The following is a 20,177-nucleotide window of genomic DNA, read 5'->3' on the forward strand; positions in this document are numbered from 1 at the left end:
ACGCAAGCTCTCTTTTTAAAATTAATTTGCAAACTCTTTCTTGATTAATGGTTCACCTGCTGCATGAGTGATCATATATTTGCTACCTTAATAATTAACCAAAGAATCTTTTAAAGGTACAAAATTGTCTCAGGAAATAGTGAGAAGTGGGTTTTCATGATGATGACACGATGGGGTGAGTCCATTTCAGTGTCACACTTGTGAAATGTTTTTCGTGAGTTTCTTTCTGAATGGAAACCCCATGTTTTGAACAAAGCAGTCTTGCCATTTTGGAAAAACAGGTCTGTCTCCACCCCTTCTTAAGTTTTGGAAAATTTCAAACCAGACAAGGCCAAGAAACCTGCAGAAACTGTTTTCGAGCTCACAACATTTTCAATTCCTCAAAGCAATGAGAGTGTTTGGCTACCACTCTTTTTTTTTTGCTTAACTGCAGCCCAGAAGCAGAAATTCATAAAGTCAAGCTTTTTGCAACAAGGCATTGTCACTCTCTGACAAAATTCCCATCTTAGAATTTAGACAGAGCTTTCTTTTCCAGATTTCTGTCGATTTACGAAAACACTGGGGGGGTGGGGTAGTTAGCCCTGGCCAAGGGGAAGGGGAAGGCTCAGGGCACCTGGGGGGGTCAAAAAAGTCAAGATGGTGCTAGCGATTGTGATCGATATCTCGCCCCTATTTATGGGCGTAGCATCCCTGATAGAGATTTAAAAAGGGCAGGGCTTCAATCACACATCATAGGTGCTATCTTGACTTTTTTGACATTCCCCTGCATACACCTGTGAAGAGGGATGAGCTGCCATGCATCCAAGACAGTGTGTACCAGAAGAGGTCGCTGAGATTATAATTTTTGCTCAAAAGGTAATAAAACGGCGATTTTTCCCATCTTGCTGTGCCCTGGGAGAAATGCGGGCAGTTGCCTGAGTTACTTCCTAATTGTTTACCAATTCCTTTTTTCGGGGGGGGGGGGGTGAGTTAATCACTTTTAAGCATCCCATACAACCCTTTGCCCAGGCAGCTTGTTAACCCGGGGCCAAGGCAACAGATGCAGTGTTTGTTCTGCAAATCAGCAGCGGTGAACATCCTTTTTGTAAGGCCCTGCCTGCTTGGGAGCAACACAATTCACAGCCACACACAGATCATTATCCCTCCCTCAAGCCAAGGTGTTTTCTGCAGCGTAAAGGAATCCATTCCACCAGGCTAACACCTCGGCCAATTCGCAGAACATCCTTCTTAAAACCAGTGATTACTGTGTCAGGCAATTAACTGGGCTAATGGATTGGCACCCAGGGTGCTAGACAGTCCCAAGCCCTGTGCCAGAACTGGGGGCAAAATGTGTCTTCTGATGGGCTCCTGCCCTTTTTACCCAAGCCTTGGCCATTGGCACCATCTACTGGCCCGCCCTTGCCTTGCAAGCAAGCGGACTGCTTACCTGGAAAAGCCAGTGCAGAACAGGGAGGGGACACTTGGCTATCCCGTGATAGATGGACCGAAGGCAGCCACTGTGGAGGATCGCCATCTGGTGGTGAGAGGAGCTGGAGGTAGATGGAGAAAAGCAGTGAGGCCTTGACTTCTCTCCTCTTACCAGCTAAGAAAAGAAGACCCATCTGCTTGGGTTCCTCTTAGCACAGCAGCTGAGCCCATCCACATTTGGCTTAACAAACCTTACTCCAGCTTAGACCAATGCACAAACCATTCATACTGCGGCTAGTTTGGTCCTATAGTAGTGCAAACCCAACCAGTTATGGCTTGGCCAGCAAACAGCAATAAACAAACCATGCCTGAGCCTAGAATCAGAGGCTTTAGTCTGGCCTGGGGGAAGATGAACAGTGACTGATGCCTGCAGGGGGCAAAACAACGACAACAGCAGCCGCCAAAACATTCTGGCTACATTCACACAACCAGCCTGAACTGGTTACCAGAACCACCCATTTTCAGGTTTCATGTAATACACTCAAGACTGATCAAATGGGTTGGGTTCACGCAACACAGTAAGCCATGCAAGTAAAGACATTAAGCCTGACCAAGCAGAATTTCTTGTGAGAACGCAAGGACTAGCTTTTCATCCGATCTGTTCAAGGTGCTGTGTGCAACCTTGAGAGTGAGCCAAATAATAGCTAAATGGAACATAATTCAATGGGAGAGGGTGGGGGCAAGCGGTAGGCTACGTAATCCATGCCTCGGCGATGAGCTGCTCTGTGAAACATCTGGACCGGCTTCTGGAAAATGTAGAGTTGGAGGAAAGGGGTTTTTCATCAGAATTTGCAAGGCAAGTGTTACCTTTTAGAATGGACCTTGTAGGGGGGAGCAGTGTTAGTCTATGGCAGCAAACAAAACCAGGTGTCTGGTAGCTCCTTTCCAGACTAACACCTTTTATTCACAGGAAGCAGCTTTCGTGAGCCGCAGCTGGTAGCTCCCAGAAGACTACACAAGTCAACACTAGCAGCTAATACAAGGGGGATCTGAATCCAGCTCAGGGCAAGACTCAGAAGGACCGTCAAAGTGGTGCCACTGGACATGGGGTGTCTGCTGGAAACAAGCAGAAAGCTCTCCCCTCGGGGACAGAAGGTCAAACTGAGCATGAAACTTAGTCCTTGGAGCTCCGAGAAGAAAATGCACAGACCCAGCAGGGCGTCATCATTTTTGGGGACAAAGCACGCCCTTGTTCTTTGAGGGCATGACAGGGGGCACATTCCAAGGGAGAAGTGGAAGGGCAAAAGCTAAGTTTGAGTTCATGTCAATAAGAGAAATATGGGAAATATGATTCCTCGTGAATTTAATCATTCCCCCCCACCGCATGAATTGAAATTTGGTGGCAACCTTTGTGGGGGGTGTCTCTAAGAGCCTTATTCTTTGTTGGGGGTGGGACACATGCAACCCTGAGGTCAAAGATTACATTCTCCCAATCCATCTTCATACACGATGGAAAGCAGTTGGCAAAGCTAAATGGTCTAGCAAAATGCAGCATGAAATAATGTAGAATACAGGAGAAATCCTAAAGATCTCCAGATTCTTTAGATTTCATGGAATGGTTTTAAACACAGCCTGGAAAAGCATAGTCCTGAACTACTACTCATCCAGAAAGTATTTTGGACACATTCTCTCTTTCTCAAATAAAAGCAGGGTTGGAAAGTTGTGTGAATGAGCTGTATTTCCCAAGGTGGCTTATCCAGAATTCCAAAGCCACCATCTGAAGACATCAAACCCAATTAAAATATACAGACAATGCAGAAAAGCTGCATAAAATTAGCAGGAGACTTAGATGAAGACATTAAAAAGACCCCATGGGAGAGTGGTCTTTTCTTAATCCAGAATGCTCTGGAGTTCTCCAGGACTGCTAGGATTAGAAACTCCAGCTTTCCTCCAGTTGGGTTGAGGGCTGTGGTAGAACCAGAGAACATCGTCACAGGAACCATTTCCCCAGGAAGAACCTCATGAGACTGAGGCATCACCACCAAGGCCACTTCCTCCAGTCCTGTAATGGTGCCTGCAAACCCCCTTCCCTATCTAAAAAACAATAAGTGGTGGGGGGTTGTAATTCCCCCAGAGAGTTTTTCTATCAGAGCATACAGCAACCCGAAAGGTAGGCCCTTTTGATTGTTTGTTAATTCTCTCCAGAGCTCACAGATGCACCTCTCTTAAATCCCATCCCCAAAATTGGGCTGGCTCCTTTTTTTAGAGCGTTTTCCTTCTTCTGTACATGCAATTAAATGAAAGTAAAAGATGCAAGGAAGAACCCTGGGCCTTAAAGAGAAAATGCCATTTCCAAGACCTTCAGCTGTCCCATCTCCCTCCGAAAGTGACTGCTTTTCAGATAAACCTTTCCCGAGCATTCGGTGTTGTATTTTTTTCCGGGACAAAATAAGCTGCTCAGGACATAACCATCTGAAGTGATGGTTCCCCGGGGCCAGGCGGCTATCATTCTGCTCTCTCTGTGTCTGGACGATTTGATGAATTTCTCCTCTGATTACTGCAGATCTGGAAGAGATGATTGCTCCTGGTTTTGGCTCATGAAGAGAAAGACTGGATTCTCTGAAACGCGGAGTCTACTCCACAGCCTAAAAACAAGCCCATTGTATTTTTTTTCATTATGTACAAGAAGCAACAGCAGGTGAAGAAGGGATTCTATGGAAATCTGATCTACCCAGAATAACTGCTTTGACCAGCCCTGAGCAGATCAATGGGCAAGCTAGCTAGGTGTTATGGGCACTGAAGTCCAACATCTCAGAAGACCTCAGTTCGGCGAAAAGTTGAAGCTATGCGCGCAATGTGGCTCCAGGCCCTGAAGGGTAAAACGCACCGCAGGCACTCGTGAACAAGCAAGTTCAAGGTGACTTTTCGCTCTGGTTCTAAATGCATAGAATTCAAACTGTATTGAATGTATACTGGACTCTGCAAAGAATGTACCCAAAAAGAGAGACATCAGATTTTTCATGCTGGAGGCGTAAAAAACGTACAGGTTCACTGACCCATGCGATGTGGTAATGTGGTCGTTTGGTATCTTTTGGGGATAGTCTATTCATGTACATAAGTAGATTTATGGGAAAATCTTTAAGGGTTAAAGAGGTTGATGCAGTGTTGAGCTATAGACCAAAGTTTTGGAATCTGACTGTTCATCAGGAATGATGGTTGTATCGAGCATGAGGGGGTGGCTAAAAGAATCACAATGAGAAATTGGAATGTATTATTCCAGATGTTAAGGAATGGTTGTTGGAAATACGTGATCCATCTGTTATGGAAAAGGCAGTATTTTCTACTAATCAGAGGATGCAGCAATAGGTGTTTCTGTGGCAGAGACCTTGTGATATTCTACCATAACATTCTGAGTATATTACAGTAATATATTTCTTAGTAAACCAGTGGCTATTGAGAAATATAAAACACAAGGCAGATTTTTTTTCTCAGTTTGTGCTTCCTTAGGGATGCTTGTTTTCTAATTTTTTTCCTACTGTTTTGTTTTGGTTTCTATTCGTTTTTTTCTTTAAATATTGTTTTGTTAATTGTGCATATTAAGAGTGTTAAATTTAGAAGAAGAAAAAGGCAACAACATAGAATTTGTATTTGCCCTGAAACAGAAAAGGTACCCAAATTGGGGGAAAGCATTTTCAAAAGGATCCATTGCCTTGAAACCAGTGTTTCTCACTTAGCCATTTTAAGATGTGTGGACTTGCCCCAGCTAGCAATTGCTGGCTGGGGCATTCTGGGAGTTGAAATCCACACATCTTAAAACGGCTAAGGTTGAGAAACACTGCTTTAAATTGTCCTAAGAACCCCCCATCTGCTGGGTTATCAATACCTCGGAGGTCAACTGCTGCCCCGCTGCTAATGGGCACTCAGAGAGACAAGTTGGTCCTTCCAGACAGGGCCCTATTCGTGCCCGGTTGGGAGCTTCTCAATGGCTGAAGGCCTTGTTCAGAGCTGCTGCTGTTCATCCCGCCCTTGACATAAACCAGGACTCTTTATTCTCATCTCTGTGCCCGCTCAATTACAGCCCTCGGGGAAGAGGGGCTTTGCATCCAGAGAGATGAAGCAGGGACTTGTCTGGGATCACTGGAAACCAAAGGACCTTTGTCAGATAACAGAGGTCATCTAAATCTGGGCCAGGTCAGGACAAGACTCAGCATCGTGTTTTGATCAGCTGGATCAAGACCTCCCACCACCGGAGGCCAATTCTATTCAAGGAGAACCCAAAATGGAAATGTTAAACATGGGGCAGGGAGAAGAAAAGCTGAGGGCAGGCCTGGAGGAAACAGCTTGAAAGGGTAACTCTCAGGTCTCCCCAAAGGCTCTCTTCACCCTGCCTTCTTCATGGAATTATACAAGAGATGGATTCAGTACTGTTGCCTTCTAATTCTGGCCTTTGTCTTTTTCTTCTCTATGGCTTTTGCCCTGCGCTAGAAGATCAGTGAATAAGGAAGGGAAAATCACAGTCTACCTCCAATTTAATTTTGGGCTGGTACATCTAGCTCTCCAATCTGTTGGGAAGTGCCCTAACCAAATGGACCTCCAGACCTGAAAGGGGCTGGAAATGGATTCCTTAACCTGGGATATTTCCTAAACTGGGCTTAAAGCCTTTAGACCAGTGTTTCTCAACCAGGGTTACGTGGAACCCTCGGGAGGTCACTAGAGGTTCCCTGGGAGAACAGTTTGTTTAAAAAACTATTTCAAATCCAGGCAACTTCACATTAAAGAGGCAGGTTTCATTCTTACTTGTAGTTTAAGAACACTGTTAATGCATATATATATATATATACATATATATACACACACACACACACATATATACATACAGACCTACCCATGAAACAAATATAATAATTTTGTAACTCCTGGCCTATATTTGAGCCTGAATGTGCAGGGGTCCCCCGGGGCCTGAAAATTATCACAAGGGTTCCCCCAGGATCAAAAGGTGGAGAAAAGCTGCTTTAGACAAAGACACAGCCAGCCCTTTGAGATAGGCCAGGTCAGAAGCCAGGCATGACAAAGATTCCGTGAAAGTTGGCCCAAGTTTCTCTTTGTCTTGCCTTATGCTAAACAAAATCAAGCTGAGATAATTTTGAGTTTCTTGCTCACATTTCTTTCTCTGGACTGGGTAATCTTTTCTACAAGCCTGCCCACCCCCATGACTCCCTCATTCCTTCTACATCCCCAAGCTCAGCACTAAATTCTTTTACATACACCAACTAGAGATAGTTATTGAAGGCAGGCTCATGAGAGGGGGTACTAAGTTGCATGATGTAATGGAAGGGTGGCATGATCACCTTTCTGCCTTGCGGACTCACAAGGCCCCTCAAGCTGAGCATAAGGATCCTGGGGTGGGGGGTGGGGAGTCACAACTTGGAAAGGCAGTTACAGTTCTTTTTTAAACCAGGTCAGGCTTTCACAGGGAATGTGGGAGCGCTGTCATATCTTGCTTTGTGCTCTGCTCCCCACCTGGCCTTCGTAAGTTGGCTGCAGGCTCAGCCAGGCTAAGTGGGAACGAGTTTCGAGAACACTCCCACTTTGCTTGTATAGGCAAAGCAGGAGCACCATCGAAGCTTCTTCCTTGCTTTCCCTGTGCAACTCTCGTGGGCAACTGCAGTCCTGCAAAGTCTGAGAACCCTTGAGAGATACCGATTAAATTCTAATTATTATAAGCAGTGTATTTCTTTGCCTAATCCAAATCCAATAATCTTGTTTCACTCATGGAAAGTCTTTTTTTAGGGGGGGCAGGACTGCAAAGTGTGAGAGCCCCCAAGAAACAGGGAGCTCGACTCTCAACCTGAGAAGGCTTCGTCATGGTCAAAGTTGAGCTACACGCAGGAGCTGATGCCAAGAAGCCCCAACTCAGAACTCCTAAGAGCCAGGAAAGCTGCTGTAATCCCAGCCTGATTAGAAGCCTTCACCCCACTCTGTCAAGGAGAGCCGATGGCCAGCCAGAGGAAATGCAACCAGTCTAAATCAAGTCACTTCTTCCTGTTGCTCAAGGAAACATTCCAACAGAGAACAGCTAAGCACAGCAGATCTCTTTCTGGCCTTAGCTGCTTCTGACAAATGGGCAGAAAAAGAGCATCCAGGAGAGGGAATAGGGTTTCTTTGTAAAAGGCTGTCTTAACTGGACTTCGGGCCAGACTCCAGCAGAGGCCACCATGGTGTGCTTCCATGCCAAAAAGCTCTGTTTATCATCAATTATTGAAGCAACCAGCTGACTCCTCAAGCAGATGACTACCATCCACCCCAACCAGTTGAGATTTATGAGAACTGAAGGCCCGAAGTAGAGGGTACCAGGTTGAAGAAGGCTGAAAGGGCCTAGGGCTGGAGGAAGAAAAATCGGTAATGCCTCTGAGACATCCCTCGAGGCCTTTCCCTTCCTGCTGACCCTGACCCACCAGCCATCTTCTCTTCACGGCTCCTGTTTTGTGACCAAGCCGGTTTGGCATTATGTGCTCATTCTAAAGGGGTTGTTAATATGTGATATTATCCAGTGCATCACAGTGTGATATTTATTTCCAGTCCTTCTAGAGAGCTTTAAATGTATGAAATCCCGAGGGATTTGTGATAATGGTTTTGAAAAATATAACATTAAAAATATTTTGGAAGGAAGGAGCACTCATAGGAAGAACCACGAGCAAGGGGTTGAGCTAGAAGGTATCTGGTAAAGGGCTCTCTTCCTAGCAGGCATCCATGGCCAGCCTGGCGGCCAGGACTGTTCCAAAGCTCAAAATCCTTGACTCCAAGGAATGGCTTTTCTGTGGAAAGAAGAGAGGACGCAGAAACCGATCTAAGGAGCTGGATGTGCCAGAACAGCGATGGCTCGTGATATGTCGGCCGACTTGCCGGTTCCTTATTTCAGAGGTTTGAGGGAAAGAACGGAAGAAACCTCCATTGGCCACTTTGAATTCATCAGATTTCTGCTCTGTTTTTATTCCCCAGCTAAGGCCCCAGAAACCTGGAGTGTGTGATTGAGCCCGTATCTTGGTTCTGTTGACTGTTGCTGGTTTTATCTCGGCTCCTATATTTGTTCTTTATTGTTTTGCTCCAGCGTTTTAATCTTGTTTCTATTTCCTGTTAGCTGCCCAGAGTCATGTGTTTGAGATAGGTGGCTGTATAAATTGGAAAAATAAAAATAAAAATCTTGTCCTCACAACCAACCTGAGATGGTTTTGAGTCAGCTCCAAAATCATCCCACAAACTTCCCGGGTATGTGGATAATTGAACTTGGGCTTCCCCAGTCTAAATCTACCCTATTTTCCACTTTTCTCTTTCCAGAAGATCTGCAAAACATCCCTTTCATTCCCAATTACTGCTGCAAACCAGCCAGATCACCTGTATTGGAAACAACCTCACATCCTCTCTTTTTTGAAAACCCCATCTCCACTTCTGCCACCACGCATTCCTTCTGTCTCCCCATGCATTTCTCCGTTGTACTCTGCCTCAGAAAGAGACCGGCCCTTTCCATTGCTGCAAAGCTGTGAACGCCACCACTTAAATAACCAGGGGCGTACATCATCACAGGAAGCAGAACAGGAAACCCCCTGGGCATTTAGCTGCTATTAATCCCCACCTAATAAACAACAGCCAACACTGAGAGACACCTACATCCATCTCTGTACATTTGTGACAGATGGGAGACAACTCGGAATGAGTGACGATGTCCCAGTTCCCACAGCGCATCAGAAAATAATCAGCATCACCCGTAACAGTGTTAGCGCCTGTCAGTTGTTTCTAATTTCGAACATGAATCCACTCTCTTCCCTCCATCTGCCGGAGAAGCACCCACTTTCTGCAAAGTGGGCTTATTAATATCAGAAGCTGATACAAACACTGGTTTCCCCCTGCCCTGCTTGCTTGGATCCGAGCAAAGAGGCTGGCTTATTGGCAGCGCAGAAGGGCATTCACCGCCTGTCCCTGGGACTTGGCACGCCAGCGCCATTTATCACAGGAAGGCTGTGCATGACAGATAACCTACTTTCGCTAGCCTGCTAGAATATTCACGAGGCTGCCTGGTGGGCGCCCGCTCATTCCTGTGCAAATTAGCACCCAGCCAACACCAGCGGAGCAACAATCAGCATGAAGAAGTTGGAAGCATCCTCATGGCACGCCAGCCCGCAAGTAAAGTCGGGCACGCAAGTGTTATGGACTCCCAGAGTGACGTTCAGGGTTTTCATTGCTCCCAGCCCGCAGCCACGCAGGCTCTATTCAGTTGCAACAGGGAGACGGTTCCAGAGAAAAAGGAAACGCCAGTCACACAGCTGGTTACGCACAACCTCCCAAGCCCTTCCTTTCCAGCCCCCAGAGCCCCAGCTATGCCTGCCTACAGTTATGACAGCTTTCCAGGCACGTTGAAACAAGAAACGTGCAAACCTGAAAAAGGAAAATATACCCAAAATGGGTTTATTTATTTATTTTTTAATGAAGGGGGAAAAATCCCCCAAACTATTTCCAAACTCCAAAAACAGAACCTCGCTCTACGTATACAGATAGTCCTCATTTAACAACCATTCATTTAGTGATAGTTTGGACTTACAACGGTGCTGAAGAAAACCGACTTACAATTGGTACTCACACTTATGACCATCACAGCATCCCCAGGGTCGCGTGATCACAATTTGGACGCTTGGCAATCAGTTTGCATTTATGACCGTCGCAGTGTCCCGTGGTCATGTGATCGCTATTTTTGACCTTCCCGGCCAGCTTCTGGCAAGCAAAATCAATGGGGAACCATGTGATTCGCTTAACGACCATGTGGCCCACTTAGCCCCCACAGTGATTTGCTTAACGATCGCTGCAAAAAGGTCATAAAATCAGCTCAGATTCACTTAATGACCACTTCACATAGCAACCAAAATTCCAGTCCCAATTGTGGTTGTTAAGTGAGAACTATTGTACCTGTATGACAAGGCCTTATCCACTCTGCGTTATCACTCAGCTCCCGGCCACCCATGCCTGGGGTTGGAAATGAAACAGTATCAGGGCTGAGCTAGTACTTGGATGGGAGACCACCAAGAGATTCCAGGGCTGAAGGCTAGGCTGGAGATTGAAAAAGTTCAACTTGAAAAGGTAAAAGCATTTGACTACTGTTTTTTTTTAATGTTGCCCACTCCTTCTATGTTAACAGCCAAGTGAGTTTCTAAGGGTGGATCCAGATGTAGCTGAAGCAAAGTACAGAGCTATTAAGAAATGAAGGAACCCCCAAGTCTCCCCCCTCCCAAACCTTTAAGAAAAGATAACAATACAGGGGGAGTTAAAAGAATCCCAAAGAGATCAATCAGTTTTGAGCCAACAGAAGGGAATCTCCATACTAGAGCTGACTTGGCTTCTTATGCAAACTCAGCCTTGGAGTTTTGTTAATCTGGATTTCCCAAGGTGCATGAATGTAGCCACCGTTTTACAAGTGGCAGTCGTGGTGAAAACAAAAAGGGAGAGAGAGAAAGGAAAGTATCAAGGAGGAAATATATGGCACGGCTTCGCAGTGCTTCAAATTCAGAGGGAAAACAGGGATGGTGGACATCCGCATAACCCCAGCCAAAACTCCTGAACACAGATGCACATTCTCCCAGGCAGCTGCATAATCCCAGATGTAGGCACGGCTGCTTCGAGAGTCGCCAACCTCTTCTGCACCTTTGAAGGCCTGGAGCAGAGATTAAGGTTCTAGTCCCCCTTCAGGCACAGAAGCCAGCTGCGTGACCTGGGGCCAGTCCCTCCCTCTCTAACCATCCCACCACGCTGTATCTTGGGCAAAGTGCTGGACTAGATAAAGGGACAGCCCAGTTCTAGGTCCCATCAATCATGGAAGCTCCCTGGGGATTCTGGGCTAGACTCTCCTCTGCCCAGCCTACCTCACAGGGTAGTCGTTGGATGCGAACTAGGGAGACCAAGGTTCTGGTCCCCACTCAGCCACGGAGACTTTCTGGGCAACTTTGGGCCTGTTTCTCCCTCTTAGCCCAACCCCCTCACAGGGTTGATGTGATGGACATAGCACCCTGAGCTGACCAGATCCTGGGTCAGCGCTAGCAGAGCAGTACCTCTGAGCCAACACTAGCTTTAATTCCATCCCTTAACTGGGACACTGGTTTTCTGGGTAGCAGCTTCTGGAAAGACTCACCAGCAAAGCGGTCTTAACCGGTGTTCACAATCTGCTGGAAAACTCCCGTCTTCCAAGTCAGCCTAGCCCAGAGATCAGGAACACCTGCCCAGGAACGTGTGAAGGGTGACAGGTGGGGGATGGCTGGACTGCACCATCAAGAGGGTTGAGGAGGGGAACAAATTCATCCCTTACAATCACACCTTTCCAGCATGCAACTGCTCCTAGAAAGGCGGCTACCTTTGTGACATAGACTAAAATTGTCCCCTGTGCCCTGAAAAAAAAACAAGAAATGGGCCCTTCAGCATTTTCCTCTTTCTTTGTGTTTTCCAAATTTGGATGTCTGGTGCTCCTAGACAGTGTTGCTCAACCTCAGCCATTGAAGGTGTGTGGACTTTAATTCCCAGGATTGAAGTCCACACATTCCCCAGCCCCAGGCTGGCTGGGGAATTCTGGGAGTTGAAGTCCACACATCTTCAAGTGGCCAAGGTTGAGAAACACTGCCCTAGACCAAACTGAGCTATGTCAATTTAATTCCTCCACTGAAGATAAAAAGGATGGGTCTGGTTTGGAAACCAGAGTGTATTCCTTTGATACCTAAAAGCGTGGACTCCCTTCCCACTTCCACCTTTCATCGAAGGCAGATTAATCAGTGTACCTAATGCTCTTTGGGATCAGGGCCTTGCTGCCATTCCAGCAAAACAAAGCCCAGCCCTAATTATTTCTCCTTCTTCTTAAAGAACACACTGGCGGGGAGCATAAAGGAAGGGTGCAGAAGCAAAGCTAAGCTGTTTTTCAACCAATTATCCAGACTGCCTGCAGGTCTCCCTTTTCCAGGGACGGAGGAAGCGATGAGCTGAAATGATTGGTGGGGTTCACCACATTCAAGTCATCCACTGGTGGGAGTTAATTAAGTCTTCGTTGGAGAAGCTGGAAGCGGGGCCTGGTTCAGCAGAGATAGCAGCATGAAGGGCTCAGAGGGATGATTAGTGAGAAGCCGAGCGGTTTGTCAGACAAAGCTGTTGACCAAGGAGATCCTACGCTCGACTCCAAACTCCCGTAACTGAGCTGGCTCTGTGTATTGCTAAATCTCAGACAAAGATATGGAAGCATGTCTACAAGCCAAGCAGATCAAACAGAGGGGAGAAGAGGTGGTTGGTAGCTTATCTAGGAAACATGAGCCCAATCCAGGCTGAGAAGAGATTCAAAATGTTTACAGACTCCACCATGGTGAACTCATTAATAAATGAGAACCGGAAGTCCCCACCGTAGCTTCCAAGATTCTGTTCCCTGCTCCTAAACTTGCATTAAAGCTACTTGCTGAAGCCCCTGTGGCTCTTATGTCCTTGATGGAGCCCAGCAGTAGGGGGACCGATGATGATTTCATGAGTTTGGGGCCCTGCATTATCCTCCTGAGATCAATCAGAGGGCTGGCTTGGGAATTTAGGAGATGAATCCCACGCCCTTAGAGAAGGAAACAGCAGGTCCTCCTCAACTTAAGACCACAATTGGGACCAGAATTTCCATTGTAAGGTGTTGCAGTTGTAAGTTGAGTCATCACTATCTAAACTGTGATTTTGGATCTATAGTTGTGTTCTCTTAACTTCTTCTCTATTTTCAATCTATGTCACCCCTATTTCTATTTGATTGAGGGTTTAGTTACTAAATCCTATATACATATTGTTATTTTATGCGTTGTCCTTATATAATCGAGAACAGGTCGCCATTCATTCTTAAAATCGTCCATATTTTTATCATTTAACAGGTCCGTTAGATCCAAAATCAGTTTAGATAGTCAGAAACCATTTAACAAGCTTTGTTTTCTTTTCTTTTTTTTCTTCTTTTTCTTCTTTTCTCTTTGTTCATTGTTATATGTATTTGTATGTATTATGTTGTTTGTTACTTTGCTTTCCAATAAAGTATTTAAAAAAATTTTTTTAAAGTAAGTTGAGTCATCACATCACTGGATCTGATTTTACGACCATTTTATGGTGGTTGTTAAGTGAATCACAGGTTGTTAAGTGAATCCAGCTTCCCCAATGGGAGTTTTCTGCCACAAAACAGCAAAAAAGTCACAAAACGTGATCATGCGGCTGCAGGATGCTGCAACTGGTCTTAAATGCAAGCCGACTGTCAAGCGCCCAAAATGCTATCAAGTGACTATGGGGGGTGTGCGACTTTTGTGATGCTCAGAAGTGACAGGCCATAAAACACCCATTATGAGGCCGTCGTAACTTCAGACCGCCGTTAAATGAAGGACTACTTGTATTCACACACTGAAACTAACATGTTGAAGAGGAGAAGCCTTGAGAGGAAATTTTCTTGATGTTTAGGAAGCTTTTTTTATACAGATGAGACTCAGTTAAGAGTAGCCCTCGCTAGAAGTAAGAGGAAGAAGAAGAGGTTGATGTCAAGTCCTCTCAGCTTTCCATTTCTGCAAATTTATCAGTTTGGATTCTCTCAGTTTTTCATCTTCCCATTTCATCAATCGACATAGTACTAGTTTGAGATTTTTGAAAACAATGGACTAAAACTGGAATACGGTTGTTGTTGTTTTTGGTGCACACTTCTGCAAATGCAGTCCTCTTTCCTTGAAGTTTTGCCCAGTGTAACCCAATTTCTCTTAACATGTACCTTATTTTCATGAATACAGGCAGAATAGCTTTTCCCCAGCCCATTTCTTTTTTCAATAGTCAAACTGCATTGCAAAGTTTGCAGAGGCATGAATTTTGAAGGACACCTGGGTTTGGGTTCATGCATTGGTTCCAAGGCAGAAGTTCAAACTCAAATGGGAACTAATTTCTCCAGGCTGGGTCCAGGTCTACGCACACTTTCACCACCAACTTCCCTGGGGAAACTCACCTGAAGAACAAGCTTTCCAACTGGTTCTGGGGCACGAGCCCAGCTGTGTCAAGAACCAAAGCAGTCCTCGGGTAAGAAGAAGGCCTGAAAATATTTTCACCAGGGTGCACGGTTGGGATGGTACTTGGACTAATGGAGAACTGTTCCAGGACCAACCTGGGGGGAAAAAAAAGATAAAAAGGTTTTCAGAAATAGCTCAAAGGAAGGATGGTAGGGGAAGTGAGAACAAGAGGGAGGGAGGAAACTAGGGTGGAAGGGAGGGAGAGAGGGGAAGGAAGGAGAGGGAGGGAAAGAGAGAGGAAGGGAGGGAGGGAGGAACAGGGGAGGGGGGAGGGCAAGTGAGAACAAGAGGAAGAAAGGTTCATTACCAAGTAGCCAGGTAGTGTGGTTGGCCATGCTTTAACCTACAAAATGACTTCTTTTGAAAAAGGATCCGTTCTTGATAAGGATTCTTCTCCTCACTCCCACTAAAGAATGATTTACTGACCAGCCGCCATCAAGGCCAATTCTCACCTGAAGCTCTAAGCCTGCCATACAATTTATTTTACTTATTCATTTTACACGGCTTACAGGCAGCTCTGGCCAGAACCAAGCACCACAATTTCTGAGCCCCGTTTCCGAGGATCAGCTGAGCTCCAGAAATAATAAAACAGAGAAAGTGATTTGGACGTTCTTGCCTGGAGCCCAGGAAACGCGGAACTTAATAAAAATCTTGTTTCCATCCAAAGAACCAGGAGCAAGGGGACAGGCAGAAACAGTCCAAGACAGACGAAAAGGTAGCTCTCCAGGGACCTGAAGGGCATTTAGGGTGTCTTTTATCGAGAGCCCTGACAAGGTGGAGGAGTTCTCAGGGCCCTTGGTGAAACACGGCAGCCTGAAACCCGTTGGGCAAAATGGCAAATGCTTTTCAAGGACTATCGCCTCCCCATCTTTTTTAATAGGAAGGGTAGCTTAGCAACCACCCAGCTCAGCACACAAGGAGCAGGCGAGAAAGCTGCGTTCAAATTCGGGCAGCCTCACATTCCTGCACGAAAATGCACCTTGGAGTGAAAGAGAGACTGATGGTGCCGCCATGCCGATCCGGCCCCAAGCACCCTCCACGCCTCCCAAGGAGGCCAAACGCATTTCTTTCCTTTGTATTGCTCAGCTCCTGGGCATGCCCAAAGACACAACTCCTTTATGGGGTCACCGAGGGCTGTGGCACGCACACCCTCACCTGTTCCAGAGCACCTATTTAGCTCCAGATCCAAAGCACTGCATGATCCTAATTGGGAAAGAATCCTACTAAACCTCTTTCAGGAATTCGATATAATTTATATTACACTGGAATGCAACATCAAATAAACTCCAGTTTAGTTTTCAGCCAGGCCCAGCCCATATTTTTTACACTGCAGCCCTGCCGCAATCCTCTCCCCTCTCCAAACAAAGGAGCAGAGTCTGGCTTAGGCATTTCTTCAGGCCTCAGGGATCATTCAGTAAAGCTTACCTACTGGTTTGCTTACAAGCAAACCAAGGAATGGACCTGCAGAGAGCCAGACCTTGACCCTAACGCTCTGCACTGGGATTTTTGTGAATGGAGCAAGAGGGCGCACCCCCAGAACCGATTTTGTCTTTAATCTCTAATCCCACCCCACTGCTCAGAGCCCCAACTCAGGGCTTTTAAACAACCCTTGCAAGAGAAACGGTCCTCTGACTCTAATGCTGAAAACAACTCCCGCTATGTTTTTTGATCAATGGAAGGCAAAGAGGCATCAGATTTATGGGCCTTCGCTGGAAAAAGGGAGGATCGTGCACAATGATCCACAGGACGAGGAAGGAAGAGTGAACTTAGGAGCAGCAGAAGAGGGCAGCTGCCTCTGGGGACAAGTTTGGGATGGGCAAACTGGAGGTCCAGGGTCACATGTAGCCCCTCAATCACAAATGGCAAAATCTGTGCCAAGATTTGGGGTGGGAAAACAAACATTTGCAGAAGATTAACATATTGTTGTTATTCGTTTAGTCGCTTCCGACTCTTTGTGACTTCATGGACCAGCCCACGCCAGAGCTTCCTGTCGGTCGTCAACACCCCCAGCTCCCCCAGGGACGAGTCCGTCACCTCTAGAATATCATCCATCCACCTTGCCCTTGGTTGGCCCCTCTTCCTTTTGCCCTCCACTCTCCCCAGCATCAGCATCTTCTCCAGGGTGTCCTGTCTTCTCATTGTGTGGCCAAAGTACTTCAGTTTGGCCTTTAATATCGTTCCCTCAAGTGAGCAGTCTGGCTTTATTTCCTGGAGGATGGACTGGTTTGATCTTCGTGCAGTCCAAGGCACTCTCAGAATTTTCCTCCAACACCACAGTTCAAAAGCATCGATCTTCCTTCTCTCAGCCTTCCTTATGGTCCAGCTCTCGCAGCCATATGTTACTACGGGGAACACCATTGCTTTAACTATGCGGACCTTTGTTGTCAGTGTGATGTCTCTGCTCTTAACTATTTTATTGATATTTGTCATTGCTCTTCTCCCAAGGATTAAGCGTCTTCTGATTTCCTGACTGCAGTCAGCATCTGCAGTAATCTTCGCACCTAGAAATACAAAGTCTTTCACTGCCTCTATGTTTTCTCCCTCTATTTGCCAGTTATCAATCAAGCTGGTTGCCATAATCTTGGTTTTTTTGAGGTTTAGCTGCAAGCCAGCTTTTGCACTTTCTTCTTTCACCTTCATCATAAGGCTCCTCAGTTCCTCTTCGCTTTCAGCCATCAAAGTGGTATCATCTGCATATCTGAGATTGTTAATGTTTCTTCCAGAGATTTTAACTCCAGCCTTGGATTCCTCAAGCCCAGCTTGTCGCACGATGTGTTCTGCATACAAGTTGAATAGGTAGGGTGAGAGTATACAGCCCTGCCGTACTCCTTTCCCAATCTTAAACCAGTCCGTTGTTCTGTGGTCTGTTCTTACTGTTGCTACTTGGTCGTTATACAGATTCTTCAGGAGGCAGACAAGATGACTTGGTATCCCCATACCACTAAGAACTTGCCACAATTTGTTATGGTCCACACAGTCAAAGGCTTTAGAATAGTCAATAAAACAGAAATAGATGTTTTTCTGAAACTCCCTGGCTTTTTCCATTATCCAGCGGATATTGGCAATTTGGTCTCTAGTTCCTCTGCCTTTTCTAAACCCAGCTTGTACATCTGGCAATTCTCGCTCCATGAACTGCTGAAGTCTACCTTGCAGGATCTTGAGCATTACCTTACTGGCATGTGAAATGAGTGCCACTGTTCGATAGTTTGAACATTCTTTAGTGTTCCCCTTTTTTGGTATGGGGATATAAGTTGATTTTTTCCAATCTGATGGCTATTCTTGTGTTTTCCAAATTTGCTGGCATATAGCATGCATTACCTTGACAGCATCATCTTGCAAGATTTTGAACAGTTCAGCTGGGATGCCGTTGTCTCCTGCTGCCTTGTTATTAGCAATGCTTCTTAAGGCCCACTCAACCTCACTCTTCAGGATGTCTGGCTCTAGCTCACCGACCACACCGTCAAAGCTATCCCCGATATTGTTATCCTTCCTATACAGGTCTTCTGTATATTCTTGCCACCTTTTCTTGATCTCTTCTTCTTCTGTTAGGTCCTTGCCATCTTTGTTTTTGATCATACCCATTTTTGCCTGGAATTTACCTCCGATGTTTCTAATTTTCTGGAAGAGGTCTCTTGTCCTTCCTATTCTATTGTCTTCTTCCACTTCCGCGCATTGCTTGTTTAAAAATAATTCCTTATCTCTTCTGGCTAACCTCTGGAATTTTGCATTTAATTGGGCATATCTCCCCCTATCACTGTTGCCTTTTGCTTTCCTTCTTTCTTGGGCTACTTCTCGTGTCTCAGCAGACAGCCATTTTGCCTTCTTGGTTTTCTCTTTCTTTGGGATGTATTTTGTTGCCGCCTCCTGAACAATGCTGCCAACTTCTGTCCAGAGTTCTTCCGGGACCCTATCTACTAAGTCCAGTCCCTTAAATCTATTCTTCACCTCCACTGCATATTCCTTAGGAATATTAGTGAGCTCATATCTAGCTGATCTGTGGGTCTTCCCTAATCTCTTTAGCCTGATCCTAAATTGTGCAAGAAGAAGTTCGTGATCTGAACTACAGTCAGCTCCAGGCCTTGTTTTTACCGATTGTACAGATGTCTGCCACCTTTGGCTGCAAAGGATGTAATCAATCTGATTTCGGTGTCCATCTGGTGAAGTCCATGTATAAAGCCGTCTCTTAGGTTGTTGGAAGAGAGTGTTTGTTATGCAGAGTGAATTGTCTTGGCAAAATTCTATCAGCCTATGTCCTGCTTCGTTTTGTTCTCCCAGGCCATGCTTACCTGTAATTCGAGGTGTCATTTGACTGCCCACCTTAGCATTCCAGTCTCCTGTGATGAAAATAACATCTCTTTTAGGTGTGTTGTCCAGTAGGTGCTGCAGATCCTCATAGAACTGCTCTACTTCAGCTTCTTCAGCATTTGTGGTTGGGGCGTATATTTGGATCACTGTGATGTTAGATGGCTTGCCCTGAATTCGAATTGAGATCATTCTGTCGTTTTTGGGGTTGTATCCAAGCACTGCTTTAGCCACTTGACTATTAATTATGAAGGCTACTCCATTTCATCTGTGGTCCTCTTGTCCACAGTAGTAGATCTGGTGGTCATTTGATGTGAAGTGGCCCATTCCAGTCCATTTCAGTTCACTGACGCCCAGAATGTCTATCTTTAATCTTGACATCTCACCAATAACCACATTCAATTTGCCCTGGCTCATAGATCTTACATTCCAGGTTCCAATGGTGTGTTGATCCTTAGAACATCGGATTCGCCATTCACCACCAGCACCGTCGGCCGCTAGCCGTCCTTTTGGCTTTGAGCTAGCTGCGTCATCACGTCTGGGGCTAGTTGAGCTCATCCTCTGTTCCTCCCCAGTAGCATTTTGACCATCTTCCGACCTGGGGGTCTCATCTTCCGATGGTATACCGACATATCTCTGGTTGTACTGATCCATTTAGTTTTCACGGCAAGAATACTGGGGTGGGTTGCCATTACCTTCCCCAGGGATCGCATTTAGTCTGACCTCTCTGTCATGACCTTCCCGTCTTGGGTGGCCCTTCACGGTTTAGCTCATGGCATCATTGAGGTGCTCAAGCTCCAGCACCACGACAAGGTAACAATCCTTTGCTGAAGCTGCACTGCCCTAGCATTCAGTTATTTAATTAATTTAAAGAACTTATATGGCCACCCGACTCGAACAATGCAACTCTGGGCAGCTTACAAGAAATAATGAACACAAAAACATCAACAACATGCATCAATAATAGACAACATAATTCAAGGAAAGGTAGGAGACCCTCTCCTCATAGATGGGGCAGGACCTGGACTTTTTAGAAGCCTATTTGTGCCCTTCAGGTGTAGCCCTTAGCATCTCCAGGACAACTAGGGTGCTATCCTCCCTCAATTTGGGGGGAGCTGCTTCTGCAGACCAGTGGAAACATGACTGAGTTAAATGGAGCAACAGTCTTACATGTAATGGTATGTGGGAAAGACCTTGGGAGACTGGTCAAAGAGACACTGCCAAGGAAACAGTCAGCTAAGAGAGGGCATAGCCCACAGCTGCATCATGGGTGGAGAAAGAAGCTCAGAAGGGACCCTCCCTAGCTTCTCAGGCTATAAAAAGAGACAGTGGGAGAATTGTAATTTCAGATTTGCAAGGTCCTGTCAATGTAGCCTTACAATAAAGTAGAATTAG

At 45.8% G+C, this 20,177-nt stretch overlaps 1 protein-coding gene across 1 annotated transcript in view; it reads right to left on the reverse strand.

Annotated features, from left to right (window-relative positions):
• LOC134502859 (uncharacterized) overlaps positions 1 to 20,177 on the reverse strand; it is an 87,015-nt gene that overhangs the window by 50,451 nt on the left and 16,387 nt on the right. The window contains exons 6-7 of the mRNA XM_063311379.1: positions 14,420 to 14,575; positions 1,427 to 1,529 (exon numbers count right to left, since the gene is read on the reverse strand). Of these exons, the coding sequence (XP_063167449.1) occupies positions 1,427 to 1,529; positions 14,420 to 14,575 (259 nt within the window). The remainder of the gene's footprint in view (positions 1 to 1,426; positions 1,530 to 14,419; positions 14,576 to 20,177) is intronic.

The sequence above is a fragment of the Candoia aspera genome, chromosome 9 (genome assembly GCF_035149785.1).
Source record: "Candoia aspera isolate rCanAsp1 chromosome 9, rCanAsp1.hap2, whole genome shotgun sequence".
In the NCBI taxonomy this organism is placed as follows: domain Eukaryota; kingdom Metazoa; phylum Chordata; class Lepidosauria; order Squamata; family Boidae; genus Candoia; species Candoia aspera.